Raw genomic sequence first — 18,865 nt, forward strand, 5'->3', positions numbered from 1 at the left:
TGGGTGTTGGACAAAATGCTTTTTTTTAATGACTATTCTGAAGCCTGTTTCCAGGCCACTTGAGAGCACACACTGTGTGTAAAGACAAACCCAGCCAAAACCAGCTGTACAAATGACTGGACATCTCATTATGCCACTGCACATCTTGAATCATCAATAACCCCCTTGGATCAGCTCTTGCCTTTCTGAAGGTGCTGGAGTCTCACTGATTGCAGATTCTGGAGATTTTAAGGGACATTTTTGCCCATGGGTGGCAGTTTGGGAATAGCCATGTGGGGTTTCCTCTGCCTGTGCAGCTGTGGCTGTGACAACATGACTCACAACAAGCTTTTCCCAGTGCCTTACCAGCTAATTCTTTCAGTTTCTTTAAATGAGACACGGGGCAAGTGTGACTCATTGTCATTTCTGGAAATGACAGATGCAAAGTGAGGCCCAGGGGAGTGTCTGCCTTCTGCCATGCAGCTGGGATCAATGGGCAATTGCCTCCTGACCTCACTCCCTTTCCCTTCTACTTTCAAAATTAGCATTCCTACTTGAGTTTTGACAGCCAATACCAGGAAACACTTTCTGTTTTTCTCTGTTGACTTTGTGTGAAATAACTTCTTGGTAGAAAGAAAGACAAATTGCTTGAACAGAAGAACTTGTCAAATTTTATGCTGGTGTTTCTTTATTAAAACCACATACTTTGATTCCTCTCTGCAGACACCAGCCCTGCCAGGAAGGCAAATCTCTTCTTGGATAGATCCATGGCTGTTAGAACTGGTCACTGCGGTGCTGGCAGCTGGGCTAGTGCACTATAGGTACCATTTTGTACTGTTTCTGACTGCTCCATGCCACTGCAGCAGCACTTCCCTGCAGCAGGCATCCCACAGCAGAATGTGTCCATCTGGCTTGCTACTGGTGCTTGACCTTTTGGTGTATGGTTCTTCCCTGGTACCTCCCAAATTAAAACCATGTGAGCCTCCTGCAAAGCTGCTGCTTCACTCTAACAGTCCTCGTGTTCTACATTACCATTAGTGTTAATCCAGATGCAGAACATCTTTGCTATCAGGACACACAGAGAACACTTTAGGGGTCTTTGCCCCACTGCTGTGTAACACAAAGGGTCTGGCAGCACTTTTGAACTTTTTGGGCTGTGAGCTTGGGAGAAGTAACGAAAAACTAAAGAGAACAGAACACAACAAGGAACTTCATTTTATTATTGCTCCTTAAGGTCTAAGTCAGGGCTTGCCCGGCTATGTGGTACCCAGCCAAACTGGGCACACCACTGAGAGAATCACCAGAAAGATGAACCTGCATCTACCTTAACTGAACAATTTTGCCCAGACAAGGAGACCTAGGTGGCTTTCCAGGCTGTTTCATGCACAGCACTCCCCATGGTCACAGCTAATAATTTTATGTGGTGTGCATGTTCTTACACACGCCCAATGGAAAAAGACCACACACATAATTAAATGTAGCTCTCCCAAGTGACTGCTCTGCTTGCAAGGCACCTGCAGGTGGGTGAAAAAGATGAAACTTCAAGCCTCCATGCATCTGGGCTTGCAGCAGACTGTAGTCACTGCAAAGTTAGACACAGGAGGTTAACATTTACAGAGGTTCATGAAAAGCAGGCGTGGTACCTGCCCCCTCTCCTCACCTCCCAGTGCTTACTGGTGGGCTGGGCATGGCTGGCACACCCCCCAGCAAGGACACACTTTGGACATCTCTGACCTGCATGTTTGCCAGCACTGGGGAAGGAGGACACAAAGGCAGCAGCGCACACAAAGCTGTGTCCTTGTGACTTGGTCACCCCAGGGTGTGGGTGGAGTAAGCACAATGTTCAAGGCACTGAAGTGAGAACCTGGGCAAACAGGAGTGAGGTAGTGTCTGAGACCACAGAGCAAATATTTGCCTGCAATGCATTAAAGCAGATAACTGAAAGGCAGCCAACAAAGGGTGGAGGAGTCTGGTGGAGACAAGGCCCTGCTTGTTTGCCCAGCAGTGCAAAGGACATAAATGCAAAATCAAGGCCATTCAGGCCTCTCAAGAAGCTGTAAAAGGTGAAAAACAAGAGGGGGCCTGTTACAGCCAGTCTGCACGTGCCTAAATGCCCTCTGAGCACTGGTAGCTCACCTGCCTCTCATCTGCTGGCTTGTCCCTCTGAGAAGCAGCTTTCCAGGCAGAGCAGGGAGGTTAAAGGCTTTCCTGTGCTGTCTCTCTTGCTCCACACCTGCAGAAGGAGCTGAGCTTTGGCTGGGGAGATTGGGGTGGGGGGCAAACACAGCTGGCAGCTCCTGATCCCATCTTGAGCTTCCAAACCTCACAGTTTGCATGGTGAAACAAACTGTATTTACCTTCTGCTGGATATGTGGCATTAGGTTTTTCATGATCCACTCAGTTAGGAACCTTTTTTACCTGACAAGGAATGCAAGAACAGGATACATGCCCTTACCACCAAAGGCAGAATTAGAGCCCCTTACGTTCAAGGAATCAGATTTTAAAAGACAGAAAATATTTTTTGTGATGTTTTATTCTGAGCAATAGCAAAACTCAGGCTCTGTCCGGACCAGACAGATGTGGGTTGGTGCCATCATTGGTGACATCACTTTTTTTGTACCTCGTTTTGCTGTTCACGAATTCCATGTGTATCCTGCTTTCTCAGACAGATTTGGTAGCACAGGGAAGGTTTCATCCCGGTGGTGACAGCTCCCTTGGCCCCAGAAGTAGGTGTTCTGTTGTAACCATGTCTTCCCCAACATCACTGGAGCAAGAAGTCCTGGCTCCCAGCAAGGCAGAGATCAAAAGGGCATCCCCTTTCACCCCACTGCCCTTCTCCCAGAGAACTTTGGATGTTTTCTCTTCGGGTTTCTTCCACTTATCTTTTTGCTATGAAAATCCTTGTTGAGTCAGACATCACCTTCATGTTCAGAGGTGAAAAACTGCACAGGTACTGCTCTACCCTTCAAGTGAAGCCTCCTGACCTCTTTGGAAATGAAGAGGTGCTGGATGATACACTCCAACACCTGAAAAGAAAGAGAAATGATCAGTTATGTCCCTGAGGTATGGTTAATCTTCCATCCTTGGACTGGATAATGTTTCCTTCCTTCAGTAACTGTTGTGGGCAGGGGGAGACCACAGGGTGGGTAGCCCTGGTGAAGGGACCAGCCTCCAGAACCTGCTGTGCTCTCTGTGTTGTTGCCTTTCTCCCCATCTCTGGGCTTCATGTAGGGGCTGTGCCCCCAGGGGAAAAGCCTGCCCTTCAAAGGCATCTACCTCACACCCATCCAAGAGAAACCTGAGATAGAAGGGCTGATGGTTCTGTGGGAATGATGATTTTTCACAATCAATCAGTGCTTCCTAGGGGGTTGTGTTGCACTCCCTTTTTGTCCCAAAACTATTGCAAGCTGGAAACATGGTACCAGGTTCTGCAAAACTGCTTGTTCAAGGACAGTGAGACCGTGGAGCCATTTGACACAGGTCCCTGGCTGACAGCAGCAGACACCTCAGAAAAGGGTATGGCATGATAAAAGACCTTCCTTCATCTAGTGCTGATAAGCATTTGGGAACTTCTGGAGGGAAAGGTTGTTCTGGGGCTTCCATGTTTATCAGTTCTAATGGAACTAGTGCCACAGGTTTGTTTAGAAGCTTTGGGGAACTGTACAAACTCTTAACATCACCAGTTCTGTCAGCAGAGGGTAACTGTGCATCTCGTGGAGCAGCTCATCCTTTTGGTGAATTTAGAAACTGTTCTCTGCTAACTCCCTCTCGTGTCACCCACACCTGGTGGCTTCAGAAGAGGTGAATAGCAGTTTTCCTGTCACATCTCCCATCAGAGTCCTGTTTTTTTAAGATCTCTGCTGCACCTTCTCTGTTTAGCAGGTTAAGCATTCACCTTTGCTATGTCCAGGCAGAGAACTGTGCTTTACTTCCAGCTTCCCAGGGTCTGTCCTGTGCTGTCACTGCACCCATCTGCAGATGGGGAGACCAGAACTAGGTGGAGGGCTCACAGTGAAGAAGAGTAAGAATTCTCTGGTCACATGCACCAGAGGATTAAATTACCTTTATTACCTCTCTTATAATTCTCAACCTTTTATTTCCTTTTCTAACCACTGCTGAGCATACCAAAACATTCATAGCAGGCCTTGGATCTCTTCCTGAGGGGCAACAGCTGACATGGAGTTCATCAGTCAGCACCCATGGAAAGGATTGCTTTTGCACACTACTTCGTGCTCATCAGAGCTGCATTTCACCTGCTAATTTATTGCCCAATTATTCTGACATTGTGGGCACATTCTGATGTTGTTAAATAGAGAGACACAGCTTGTTAAGACTCCTGTCTGCCAGGTAAACCTTGGGAATATGAGTAAGGAGAGCAGGATCCCTGAGCTTGCAAAGCACCTGAAACAAGAGCCTAAAGGTATAACTTAGCCTGTCCTCAATGAAGCCATTATTGTTACTTGTCAGAAAAACAGAGATCAAAGATTGATATACAGAGATCTACCAATCCACTCTTGTTTGAGTTGTTTTTCTTTTGGGTCAGCCTTTGGATCTGGTTATACCTTTGGAAAGCCTAAGGCTGCTCCAAATGCTGGATTGCACTTCAGCACCCAGTGTTGTTGCTGGGGAGTGGTGACTTTCCCCATAGCAGATGGAGCACTCATGTGACACTTCGTACACTATGTATCATCTATTTACATCTTTTTTTACATTAGCAACAGATGGCTTGGCATAATTATGTTTTTTAAATTAGGGGGAATATGTATCTAAAACTTCACACATTTTCTAGAGCCTATTTTACTATTCCTTTTTACTTTTGCAGCACCAGCGCTGAGGTCTTAAGTAGAAGGACCTCCCTTATCCTTCCATCGCCTTCCCTGAAGAGGTGTCACACTAAACATGCAGGTAGATACAGTATAGCAGTAAGCAAGCAGAAACTCCCCTGGTCATGCAAAGGGAGAGGAAAAGGCAGCTTGGAAGGAAGCAACACAAAAGGGAGAAGAAACAGACTTATGGACAGTAGTAGGAGGGAAGGGGAAAAAGAGAAACCTTCAAAAGCTAATTGAACTCAAATCCTAGAAAAGCATAACCTTGCTTCAGAAATATAAAACCTAGCAAAACATTAGTTCAGCAGTTGGTTTCTTCATGCTCCTTTTTTTTGGCATATAAGTCTGTAAGCATGGGGTCTCTGATACTGAATTTTTCTCAGGAAATATGAGACTTATTGTGAAGAAGGATTAATGTACACCAGGACTTTTCCATGCTCATGTGACTCCCAAAGCTGGGGCTGCAAGCAGGGTGCCAGGTTGGTTTGAAGCTGTTAGAAGAAAAGAAGAGGCACTTGTTAAGACTATGGGAAGATACAGGATAGACCACGAGCAGCCAAGATACTGAAATCTCTTTATCAGACCACATTTGCCCAGAAAGTAAAAGGTCCTTGAACAACAAGGAATGAAATACATCCTCAACACTGCCAAATGAATCATCATCCTTATGCACAGTGTCAAACCTGGAACACTGGCAATGTCCAAACTGCTGCCTTTTGCTGGGGAGGGACTGGGGTTTAATGGGAGTGGGCCTTCAGAGAAGGGCAGGAGAATGCAATTGGGACACAGGGGGTTTAATCTGCATTCCTTACTGCAAAGGGCTGTATCAGAGGGAAAGGACACATCCACGGGGGAGCACATCTGTCCACAACCTCATCATTGCCATTACTGTCCATAGGCAAGTACATGATCTTTCTGGTGCCAACAGGAAGAATTAGAGTACAGCTTTGGGTGAGAAATATTTTTGATTGCAACCGTCCCTGTGACACATCTCTCAGATAATGGCCCATGGGCAATACCAAGATCAAACAGCGCAGACAGAGCTCTGGGCAAAGGCTGTGGTACCCCTTGATGGCCAATGACCAGTGGCCTCTGTGTTTGTAAGTAGATCTTTCCCAGCTCAGGCATGCACACCTGCTGAGATGTCATTCTTTTGCTAGATTATTTTGACCCGTGCGCCTTTGCTGCAGTGTATCAGATGATGTGCCTACTGGTTCTTGCTTGGTGTTTCTCAGCAAGCAAACATGGTATGGTGGGTGGATGCAAACCTAGTTTACATTTTTACACTACTTTTACTCCTCTGTAAATCCTACTCAGTAATGACTAATCCCCAAGCTGATTCTCCTTTCCCATTCGGATTATTTTATTTTCGCTAAATTTTGGTACTTGATAAAATTTAACCCTTTAGGGTCTTCTTGTTTTGATTTTTCACATGCTATATGGAGAAGTGGTTTGCTCTAAGGCAGTACCCCAATGGAGATTAAAGGACACATCCCTTCCAAAAAAGCATAAGTACTTAATGAAAATGTACAGAAAGCACAGATTGAAAAAGAAGCTATGGCAGATACCTACAAGGAGTCAGGTGAGACATCTGGGTATAGGTGTGCTATCCAGAGGAGCCCACCTGCCCTGTACCTGTTCCTGAATCTTCCCATGATGTCAGGGACAGCTTGGGTGATGCAGTCTCTACTTACCTGCCATTGTCTTTATCAAGATCAACACTACCCAGGAGTCACTGGGTAATGACTGGCTGAAGCAAACAGAACAGAAGAACAGAAGTAAGCTCATGTTAAGCTTCTCTGAAAAGGGTTGTGCAACCAATTCATTCCTGCTGGGCTCTGGACACTGTATCTGCAGCAGCTCAAAGAAGAAAGAGGTGGTCCAGTGAGAAGCCAGGTGATCCCCAAAAAAGCTGGAAAGCCCTGTTACAACATGAAGGAGCACAGTGTGAGGACAACCCCACCAACTCACAGGGATGGAGGGCCAGCTGCCACCTCTAGCTCAGCCCTGTCCCCAGGGAATGGCTTTCCTCTCCAGTGTACAGCAAAGCTGCTCTGCAGTGCTGAGGGAACAGTGGGACACACCTTGCTTTGCTGTAGTTCCCCTCCATTGGCTCACTGATGCTGAGGGCCAATGGCCAGCCTGCAACTTCATCCTGGCCTTGCTTTTTGTCTGCCTCAGGCTCCTCATGGGATCATCATGGGCCTCTGTCAGATTCTGATCTCACTACCCCTCATACCTTGCTGGGGGCTGTTTAGAGATTTCCTGGCCAGCTAGTGGTCCCCTGACTCCCTCTCTCTTTCAAAGGGTAAAGATCTCCCTGCTTTCTTCTTCCATTCCTGACAATGAGACATCAGCAATTGGGGATTATGAGATGTTTCAGCTATCCTCTACACGCCTTTGCCCCAGATCTACCACAGCAGCTGCAGTGCCCCTGTGAGTCACTGAGGCCGTCATTGAAGGCAGCAGCCCTCAGCAGAACAGGAGTCAGGACAGAAGTTTTGACAGGGCTGGGGCAGTGTGGCTAATTCTGCTCCTGATCTAACATCTGTAAAAAATTATTATCAATAACCTGTTTCTTCCAAACAAGGTGAATCAAAAGTGAAAATTTGAATTGAGTGAAGGTTTGCCCAGCAGCTCAGAATGGGAAATTCATGGGATTTCCAGAGAAGCAGCTTTGTTAGCACCAAGTTGCCAGTCCTTTTGATTTTAATCAAGTGTCTTACATGGTTGGTTTCTTTCCTAGGGTTCTTGCAGTTGCAATATGATTACTGAGTTTTCTCTTCTTCTTTTCATATTGAGGCAATCTTTATTTGTGGGAGCTGTGAAAGAAACCATGAGAACAAGAACCCCAGGGGCTCAAAATACCTGTATGTAAATAAAGGTTAACACCACAGAGATTATTTTCAAAGCAATGCTTTGTTTTTCATCAAGAAAAGACTTGTACCTGACAACCTCAATGACAGAGAAAACCAGTCTCTCCAGATGTGACTGAAACTGAATGCAACAACTCCTTAGTATGTGGGCTCTTCTGCAGCCCCCCAGGCGCAAACACAGCCTGCTTAAATAGGAGGTCTGTGTGATGCCTTCTTTCTTCTGGTGCCTCACTCTCCACTCACAGCTACCAAACCAGGGAAGTTATAGGTGTAAGGAAAAAGTCTGCTGGCCTTCAGATCCTGCACCCTTTTTTGGAAAAGGCACCAGACCCAGAATGCCTAGCTGCTCATGTGGACAGCGGGCAGAACCAGAGAGCTGTACTAAACTGTCTTCTTCAGGTTGCTGCATGAGGAGTTTAGCCCTTTAACGACAGACACATGTAGCTTCCTTCCTGATGCATGGCCTGTGAGATGCAAAAGCATTAAGGGGTGGGCTGGAAGGGATATTCAGGGGTAAGGTGTGAACTGTTGCCGTTATAAGCAAGTGATTCATCAAAATTTGTTTTGTGATCTTCATTTTGGTGCTTACAGAGAACAGTAAGAAAGTAGGAGGGGAATGAACAAAACAGCCAAATCCTGCAAGGAAAAGAGAAATGAAACTGGAGCAGCTTCAGGTCATGTTGGCCGGATGCTGAAGACCATAGATGGGGTGAGAACTTAAACTGTCATAAGCTAGCAAACTGATGAGGCATATTTTGGGTCAACCTGCATTAAACTGATTACCATGACCCTCCCTAGAGCCCACACATAACAGCAACCACATCAGACAGCACCAAGTCCTGGCAACTAGATGGTGAAGAAGGCAGGAAGACAAAAATGTGACCTTCTGCTCTGGAGAGTGAGGACACATCCCATGGAATGATGGGAAGCCTATCCCTGAAAAAGGTGGTTTACTAGGTAGTACTTGACTGCCCTGTATAAAGTGTGGATTATTTTCAGGTTCTGCTTTATCCCCATCTTGGTAAAAAAAGAAATGAGTTTCAAGAAAGAAGGCAAAAGGGGGAAGGCGTAGACAACAATCCTGGACTGTGAAGCACAGCATATGCTAGTGTGAAGCTGAACAGCTTTCCATGAAATATATTCTAGCCAAGCTATTACTAACACCTGATACACCCATGGTCCCCCAGTAGCTGCCTGCCAGCAGTGAGCAATGGACTCAATATTATCAATTATGTTCCTTTCTCCTCTCCTTCTCTCCCACCAATTAATCATCTGTTAATCACGAGAAACAGTCCTTTACTTGGAAAATATCGGACAAACAAGGAGTTTTGCCAATAAAATGGAATATTATAGTAAATAATCTTTAAGGTGTCCTGAAATAAGGTGTAGCCATATTGTTATGCCACAGATTTTAAACACTGCTATTTAGCAAAATTCCTGGGGAAAGGTAAGCTGGTCAGGTCTGCCAGCTGATGGATACAGGTAATATGTGTCAGAAACACCATGAGCAATAAAGACTTGGTCAGATCAAGCTTCTTTGGTCTCACATCTGTTAAGGCCCATACGAGCTGCCTTGAAAGCAGCCACCTTTTCATTGTCTTGACCTTCCCCCAGGCAGGACTAGCTGCGCAAAAAACACCCTACAGGTGTCGGCCTCTCTTCAGAGGCATTCCAGGAGAGGTTCACAACACAAAATCCCCTCCCCATTCACTTTGGCAAATTTGTTCTAGTCCAAGTCTCATTTGCTATCACTCAAACTCCAGCCACATGCATTTCTCCAGTCCTCCCTAATACAGGAAATACCATCCTGTTTTAATATAAATAAAGACTCATATCTTCCTCAGCCTATTTATTCAGTAGTCAAAATACCAGTTTCTTCAACCTTTATTTCTGGATTTATTTTATAGTCTTGTCATAATTCTTGCACCTGCCATCTAGCATTGGCATAAACAAAGAGGATATTCAGATGTCCTCATATGAGGCTATACAGTACCAATGAGAGTAAATTACACAGTAAGAACTTTAGGAGGACCCTTTACTTTAGGAGGACCCCCCAACCCTGGACACCCTGTTCAATACAGCAGCCCTAACATTAGACATGAAGGTTGCAAGGGAAGATCTGAGATTCCTTATATCAAACAAAATGTACCTATGACAGGTTTTTATGTGGATGCTGAGGCGACAAACAGGTAAGGCAGCACGGTACAGCGCAGGGCACACCAAGAGGCATCCAAGCTGTAGAATATGAAATTCAGCTCTAAACTCCTGCTCTTTTTCCTTGTTCTTGCAGTATTAATTATTTATTATTTGGATAGGCTTCTCATGCCCCGAATGAAAAGAATTCTCACCTTACAGGAAGCAGCTCTACTTAGCACAGTGTCTAATGATGTGCTGTCCATATGGGAGCAGGACCTCAAGACCTACGGCTGCACTAATCCTCTACAGGTCCCTAAGTTGAGTAAATCACAGACTGAAATTCAGCAGCTTCTTCCTCAGTTTCAAAACACAGCACACACAACAGGAAAGAAGGCAACCTAGTAGGACGCATCATCTCAAAGAAATAGGGACAGTAAGACTTACTGCTCTGTCTCCATGGAACAAATGCCCATGTAGCTTTCAGTATGGGTGACTAACAGGCAGTTTTCTGTTTGGCTGACAGCTAGAAGCAGAAAATATACCCAAAACTGCAACAGTACAACAGACCTCCTAAAAAATCCATGTCCTTTGGCAGCCTTGGCTGAGGAACTTTCAAGTGTTAAGCCAAGCTTTTGCAAGCACATGAGAATCAGGGTGCCAGGACAAGTGTAGCATATACTCATCAAATATTCAACCCAATTTAACAGCATCTTACCAATTATCCAATTACACATTTTTCCATAAACACTGGAACTGTGTACAAAAGCAGGCTACAACAAAAGACTAACAAAAGATTTGGCCCAACTTGGCACTGGACTTCCCAGCTACGATTTGTTAGACATTTCTTAGTAGAACGATCATGTCTTCCTGATGCCTTCATTCTGAAAATTCATTTCTTTTTTTACCAAGATGGGGATAAAGCAGAACCTGAAAATAATCCACACTTTATACAGGGCAGTCAAGTACTACCTAGTAAACCACCTTTTTCAGGGATAGGCTTCCCATCATTCCATGGGATGTGTCCTCACTCTCCAGAGCAGAAGGTCACATTTTTGTCTTCCTGCCTTCTTCACCATCTAGTTGCCAGGACTTGGTGCTGTCTGATGTGGTTGCTGTTATGTGTGGGCTCTAGGGAGGGTCATGGTAATCAGTTTAATGCAGGTTGACCCAAAATATGCCTCATCAGTTTGCTAGCTTATGACAGTTTAAGTTCTCACCCCATCTATGGTCTTCAGCATCCGGCCAACATGACCTGAAGCTGCTCCAGTTTCATTTCTCTTTTCCTTGCAGGATTTGGCTGTTTTGTTCATTCCCCTCCTACTTTCTTACTGTTCTCTGTAAGCACCAAAATGAAGATCACAAAACAAATTTTGATGAATCACTTGCTTATAACGGCAACAGTTCACACCTTACCCCTGAATATCCCTTCCAGCCCACCCCTTAATGCTTTTGCATCTCATGACATGAATTAAGAAAAGCTCAGGACTGCAGCACAGAGAAGGCACATCTAGTTTTTTCAAGCCCAATCTTCATCCTTCCTCTAAACCTACAGAGATAATTTTCTGTTTCCTTACATTCTCATACACCTGGCTTTATGCTTTTGTTTGCTTGAGGATTCTTATGTGAAGGTGCTAACTGATCATCTGTACTGGTTTATCAGCCTGAAACCTTAGTGCTCATGGATCTGATGGAACAGGTTGGACTGCTAGGGAAGGACATCTCACCTACAATACGCTTTTGGGACTAAAGAAATTAGTCCCAAAAATTTTAGAAATTAGAAATTTTGTAATCTTTATTATGGCAATCATAAAGATGAAAACCCCTGAGTTATCTCTAAACATCCTGACCACAGACACCATGACAAAAATAGATCACAGCTGCAGAAAAGTTAATGCCTGTAGAATCCTAAGAGACAAGAGGACTAATGTGCATGTCTTAAAAACCGAGAGTCAGATGGAGCCAACTATGGATTGTTGGTGATAGCAGCCAAGAATTGTTGGTAATAATACACTGAGAAAGAAGAGGATGTGACTGGAGAAGAGGCTATAAGGAGGTAGGGCAGCACATTTCTGGGACAAATGTCCTTGTTCTGGCTCCTGGAGATGAGTACAACACAGCCCAAGTGCAGGGATGAGGCTGAGAACTGGGCATGGACTTTAAGAGGGGATTGAAACCACCAAAGAACCCCAACCCATTTCCAGAAAAGTCTAGAGGAATGGACTGCACAGGATTACTAATTTGCATAGAAAGTGAGAAACTTATCTCCAAGATGGGGAGATTTATTTATAAAAGGTATTCCAACCCAGCGCATGTGTGTGGACATTCCCAGGACACCCCAGCTGGATCGATGCTGAAGCTAGGACTGGTGATCTCTCTCTCCCTCTCTCCCTTTTTCTCTCTTCCCCTCTTTAATTAATTTCTGTCTTTGTCTCTCTCCTTTCACCTTACCCCTCTCTTAAAAACCTACTGCCACAGAGGAGATAAGGTTCTAACTTATACCAATTTCCATGCCAAGTATGTAATTTACTAATAGAACTTTGTGAGTTTTTGTGGACCCTCTGACTTTTGTCATTCCTTTTCACCATGGGTACCTACCAATCTTGAGTACTCCCTTCCCCTCAAGGGTGGGATGCCACACGTACAACTTTAATGCATGGAAGTGGAAAAAGGGGAACCAGATAGTCAATAAAATAAAATAATTCAAGAGAATCTCTTTAACAGCAATTTATTATCACTAAAAGTAACAATAAGTAGTTTTAAATTCTTTTGTCTTAAAAATCTAGTGTAACATACTGCTACAGTTCTATGAAACTTACGGCAAAATTGTATCCCCAAACCACACTGTTGTGCCTGATCCTCACAGACATCAATGGTGTGGCACACAAATAGCACAGAAATGGATCGCTCTATACAGCGATGATCATTAGGCCTCAAGATGCTACAAGTTATTTTGTAAGAGCTATTAAGTATAATTTTTATTTTCCTCTTTGTTAATATTGCTAGAACAATCAAATCTTTCACATACCTTTTGGTGCCCATGTGATCTTTTAGAACTGTGTTTTATCCCCATACATTCTTCCTGCTATAGTTTTCCTTTTCTAAATTTTCCCCCACTCCTGACATGCCTGCCCCATCTCAGGAGACAAAACCACAGCGATGTTTGCAGTCACTGCACACAGCATCACATATTTCCTTCACATTCTGAAGCCAGTGTTCAGCCCTAACCCTCACCTTTCACATTGCTGCCAGAACAACTTGGCAGCACACAGTTCAGGAATACAACATGCTCATATTTTAATCTCCAGCTTCTTGGGAGTTCTAGAGCTTAAGTTAAGCTCAAGATAAGTGCCCAAGATAGCTAACCTATAGCTATTTCAGATTTGTGGAAAGGAGCAGCGGCCAGACATTGCAGGACAGATGCATCTTTGCATTACACAAAAAGGCCTGAACAAGTCATAATACTGTTTATCATTGGCTTGCAGGACCAAAAAAGAATATCCACAGGCAAGCACGCATATTGCTGAAAAGAACAGTTCTAATTCTGTCAAGCATTTAATGTGCTGAATTTAAGATTACAATGTTACTCAATACTCAAAAGTAAGCAGAAGCCTCTGAGTGAAACTCTTCTGGCTATCAGAAATGTACTGAAAAAAAAGAACATGGGGAAACTTCATATAGTCTTTCAGATGTGGTTTGTGTATGATTTCAGATATATAGGATCCCCTTAGATGGGATAGGGAATTTCCACATGAACTTCACAGTAGTGCATGGAATTGGGAAATTCAAAGAAAACCAAACAGTAAGCAGCTTCATGTGCATCTATATCCACTCTAGATTTAGAGAGTCATGGGAAAATTATAATCATAGGGTAAAAGTATGGATGAACAAATTCCATGAACAAACTCCAATTTCTCTACAAGAGCAGTTCACACTCTTCTCTAAGCAGACCTACAACTTAAGCTCCAGAAGAAAAGAGGGTGTTAAATTTACTCAATCAAAAAAGAATTTTTGGGGTTTGTTTTCAGCTAGATTTCTTGAGAAAGAAAACCCCAAAACCAAAAATAATACTTACAGCAAACTGTGAAATCCTGTCTTAGGTAATATCCTAAACTACCATCTTGCTTTGTAAATGCACTTAACAGCTTATGAATATCTTACTCAATAACACCTTAAAGAGTTTTAACTGAGGTAGCCACTAAACATCACCATACATACCAATGCCAACACAAGGTGAAAAGCTCAGCCAAGATGCTCAAGAAAAGTTAGCTAGCATTTGCTTCCAAAAATGTAATTTTCTCTCTCACTCTTTTCCTCCAAATCTTGATTCACTTCCCTTTTCTCTTCTTGCCCATCTCTAACAAACAGCAACAAAGAAAAGTTTAACTTTCCAGTTCATTTGTAAAATGTCCTTGGATTTCCAAAACTATCTTTTCAAATGAAGAATCTGTGAATTTAGTTTTAAATGAATGTCATTTAGAACACTGACCCTGGAGGACAATCTGCACCCTCAGTGACTGACACCTGAGGTTTCAGCTCTATCATCTTCCTGCACATGCCTAAGTGCTAGAAGCTGTGGAAAGACACCTGCAAGGGGAAAACACAGAAGCGGTGAAAAGGTTCCTTTCATTTTAAGTCTCACCTATATATGTAAACACACAAAGAATCACCTATTAATTCACTGTCTTTCAAATACTCAGGAAGTTAAATTGCAATTATTGTTCCTGCAGCTAAAAAATACAATGATCTGTCATATCCTGGACCTTTATAGTCACAATCGTTGCTCAAAATGAAAGCATTTTGAAATTACTTGTATAGCTATGATAGCCTATGCTCAAATTCAACATGAAGAAAAAAATCAGCTTTAAGGATAATTAATACCCTGGTATTTTTGAAAACACTGTCAAGATTTTTTTTATGGTCCTTTATCACAGACTATTTTTCAAGGTAATTCAGAACCTCTTCTATTGACATCCAAATCAAACAACCAACCAAACAAGAAAACTCCAACTGAAAATCATCCCAATATCTATGTTGTTTAGTACACATATATTGCAGAATGTACATTTGGGTAAACATCTACACTGTACACATACAAGTACATGCACATGTACTGTAAACATCCAGTTCTGATTTCTTTTTTTCAGTCGCTGCTTGGAATTTGAGTTTCCTCTCCAACTGAATGTTTTAATGCATATACAGAAATGCGAAGTTGCATTTCAGACATATTGCATTGACCCAAAGCAGCACAAAATCTCTGCTTCTAAGATATATACTTACCAAATAAAAAAGTTTGAAGAGAAAAACCATGCTCTCACTTAAAAAAATACAGCACTAACGAGTGAGACATGCATAATACTGGTTTCTCAATGTAGAGCAGATACTGTGTATATATTCCCAAATATAAAAATAAAATGGTACAAATTGCATGCAACTGTACATAGTGCAATTCAAGCAATACCAAGGTATTATCCTTATTTTTCTGAAGCACGTGGACAACAGCAAACTGCAGGGTGATAATTGTAATGCAGTCCTCGGGTTTCTTCTTCCACAGAGACAAAAAAAGCAATTTTTATTTCAAAAAACTCTAGTCCACAACAGGGAGACATCAAACAATTTAACCATGATAACTGTACTGTGAAGAATTTCTGAATTTTCTTACATATCTAGATTACACAAAGGGCTTATTGTTTGAAGCACTTTGCTACAAACTCCTTTTTCACAAACCACAACACACCAAAGAAAGTGTTTCCTGTTGCATTACACACAGTTGTTCTTCAGGTGGAAGTAGATGAAGGTGGTTTATTACAACATTATAAAACTAACCTCATCCTTATGAAGCATATGTAATGCACAAACTAAAGATTCCAGTTAAGCATCACCATATACTAACCTTTTAAGTTTGTATAACATAACCAGCTAAGAAATTGTTACTACTCATACACAGGCACCTTGCTATATCATACTTACGTTATAGTTTTCTTTTTAAAACATTCCACAACTGACTCTGCTTTTAGGTCACTTTTGTCCATTTCATCTATTTAGACGCTGGGTTACCACTTCTCTGTACATGATAGAGATATATATCAGCAGCAGAAAAATGACAAAGAAATCATCCAAGAACCCCAGAATTCCAAACAGAGCTTCAGGAAGAAAATCCAGAGGTGAAGCCAGGTACAGCAAGGCTCCAATCAAGCAGAGGAATATCCTGATGCGAAACATCCAGAAGAGGCCCCCTACAGAAAACATCTCCCTGAAAGCGTGTCGCAATAAAGTGGGGAGATCCATAATTCTTTCCATAATCTATAAAGAAAGAATCTAAAAGTTAGTATTTTGCTTTAGCAACTCATCCATGCTAAACCAAAGTTTCTACTAATACATTAATTACATCTTAGGTTCTGCTAGTTTATAGGAACTAAAACAAAACAGTTAAACTGTGTTACTCTACAATGAAAAGAATACACTTAATATACATCTTGAGGAAAATTTACTGGCATCTATCATGAAGGAAAAGCAATGAATACTAGAGGAAAACAATGACTGGGAAAATGAAAAACAGCAACTAGATTAACTGAAGTATTGATCAGAATGCAAGACAAACCAGGACTGCAAGAAAAAACCTAATAGGTAAAATAGAATAGGTTACAGTTTTTCAGAAACACAATACCCCCTCTCCTGGTGTATAACCAGTGATTCACACAAATTTCCAAAGGATGGATGAAGCTTCAAAGTAAACTGAAGAACCTTTAAACTAATCCATGCCTGGCTTCTTTCCATTTTGCTACTATGATTCTGCCAGCTTAGCAAGAGACTGCTCAATAGAAAATATTCAGGTTTTTGTTGTGACAAGCAGGGAGGGGTGAACTTTAAAACTTTTTTTATACTGGTTTCCTTCCATGGTACACAGTTTCTACATAAAGCTGTTAAAGTCCATTAAAAAGACTTATTGCCATAGCTGAAAAAGTTTTTGAGAAAGAAATTTTGTATGTGGTAACACTGTATATAAATCAAAGACAATTTATCTAGTCCAATTAGGGCTTTAGTGCAGATTTCTGGCATGACCTCAGACAGGTTACTGGGGACTAGACGCAGCTCGCAGAGAGGTCTAATGGAGCCTGAAAGGCAGTTTTAACCTCTTCTGGACAAAACCCATACATTTTGTGGTTTAGAAAAATACTCCTCCCTCTTCTGTCTCTTTGTACTGTACATGTTTCTTGCTAATGTCTTCTTGCTGTATCCAAATCCCATTACAAATGAAGACAAGCAGGGAGGTTACTAGCATGCATGTGTGTGCATTTCACCTTGCGAAACAGGACACATACACAGGAGGTGGGCTCACAAGGCTGACTTTCTAACATTTGTAGAACTTTGACACCCCTCTTAGCTATATACAGAAGAAAAATTATTTTTTTTCTTCACTCAGAGAGGAGAAAAAATACTGTAATATAACCTAGGGAAGAAACTAAAAAATCAAGACAGCGTACAGCTGTCTGAGAAGAAAGGCACAGAGCAGAACTTCATATTCTTCTAATCAGTGTAAAAAGACCAATGAAGGAATATTCTTCCTTGCATGTCATTTATTTCATTAAGTATTTTTACTGACTAATTATTGATCCTTTCAAAATAATGACTCATATCTAAAAACTTAACACATGAACACTTGAGAAAACTCAAGACTTATTAGATTCTCACTTACAAGAAAAAAGTAAGTTTCCATGCATTTTCATAAATGACAAATACATAATTTTGGGTTTGGCCTAACCATTTCAACATGAATTTCCTAAAGAAAAGTTGCCTAGGCCCTAAGCATCAGGAAGAGACAATCCATATTCCAAGAAAAGAAAAAAAAAAAAGAAGGGGGAAAAAACAAAATTACAAAAAAATTGCTCTCAAACTCTCATGAGACCACTGACTTCCCCCTAAATTTACCCAAAACTTACCGATCTGGGCTGTCCTGAAAATCTTCTATTGTAATCATTAACATCTTGAAACACTTGGGCTGCACCCTGCTGATCTTCACCAAAGAGTGGTAAGAATAGTGTTACCTAGGCACAGCAGGGAGATTATGCCACACATGCAACTGTAAAACAGTCACCTTTAGTCAACTATATAGAAAAAAAATTGGTTTAGTTGAACAGTTAATAGGAGAATAAACTGAAAATTATTAGCATGGATGCTGCTATTAAATTTTAACTAATTAATTGCTTACAGCTCCTTACAGAATATTGATTTTTGAAGAGATTGTTAAAAAAAAAGCACAAAATAACTTTCCTTTTAAGAGAGGCTTCCTAAATACCTAAATGCTTTATGTTTCATAAGTGGAACAAATTATTTGGAGAACAAAGCTAATTTAACAAATTAATCAAATTTTCTTTTCTAAATTGAAAATAGAATAAGGCAATCAATGAGGCCTTTCTTTTCCTATATTTAGGATTGTCTTGCATGACAACAAACAATGCAGCAAAACTCATAGTTTTGCATATGGATCTTCATACCAAGATGAATTAAGAAAAAGATATTAACCTTCAACAATTTTGTAAGGACAGAGAATTTTTCTCTGTTCTTGGGTTAACTTTCATGCAAACATAGAGAAATATGAATATATGTGAATATGACCTTATGTACGTTATCTTTCTGCATAGGAGTTGCTGAAAACTTGAGACTTCTATTTGGAAGCAATGTACAGGTAAAAAATGCAGATTATCATGGGAAACAGGGAAGGCATAGTACTTTAAATTATTATAGACTTCAGAAGCTTCCTCTGTACCTGTTCACTAAATATAAATCTGTGGCTGTCACATTCAGAAACAAGAGCACGAGCAGATCTACATTCAACTTCTGGTCCTGCCACAAACCTGTTGTATGATTCATGTTCATGTATACATCTTTCCCTTAACCATTTATAAACCAGGGTTAGAATGAATACATAACCATGCAAACAGTGCCACCTAATATACCTGTTACTCAGAGGAACGTATACATAACCATGCAAACAGTGCCATCTAATATACCTGTTACTCAGAGGAACGTAAGTGAAAATACATATAAGGA

The 18,865-nt window shown here is 41.7% G+C and overlaps 1 protein-coding gene across 14 annotated transcripts in view; it reads right to left on the reverse strand.

Annotated features, from left to right (window-relative positions):
• Positions 1–2,882: 2,882 nt before the first annotated feature.
• Positions 2,883–18,865, reverse strand: part of RNF170 (ring finger protein 170) — a 34,323-nt gene continuing 18,340 nt past the window's right edge. For 12 of the 14 annotated variants that reach the window (XM_041470959.1, XM_041470969.1, XM_041470901.1 and 9 more), the window contains 2 exons: positions 17,755–17,859; positions 12,527–16,117 (listed from right to left, as the gene is read on the reverse strand). In XM_041470959.1, the coding sequence (XP_041326893.1) occupies positions 15,848–16,117; positions 17,755–17,859 (375 nt within the window). In that variant the 3' untranslated portion in view covers positions 12,527–15,847. Of the gene's footprint in view, positions 3,006–6,499; positions 6,728–12,526; positions 16,118–17,754; positions 17,860–18,865 lie in introns of those variants that run through there. The other 2 variants (XR_005955421.1, XR_005955422.1) reach the window with 2 other exon arrangements.

The sequence above is a fragment of the Pyrgilauda ruficollis genome, unplaced genomic scaffold, assembly GCF_017590135.1.
Source record: "Pyrgilauda ruficollis isolate IOZ18807 unplaced genomic scaffold, ASM1759013v1 scaffold106, whole genome shotgun sequence".
Lineage (NCBI taxonomy): Eukaryota > Metazoa > Chordata > Aves > Passeriformes > Passeridae > Pyrgilauda > Pyrgilauda ruficollis.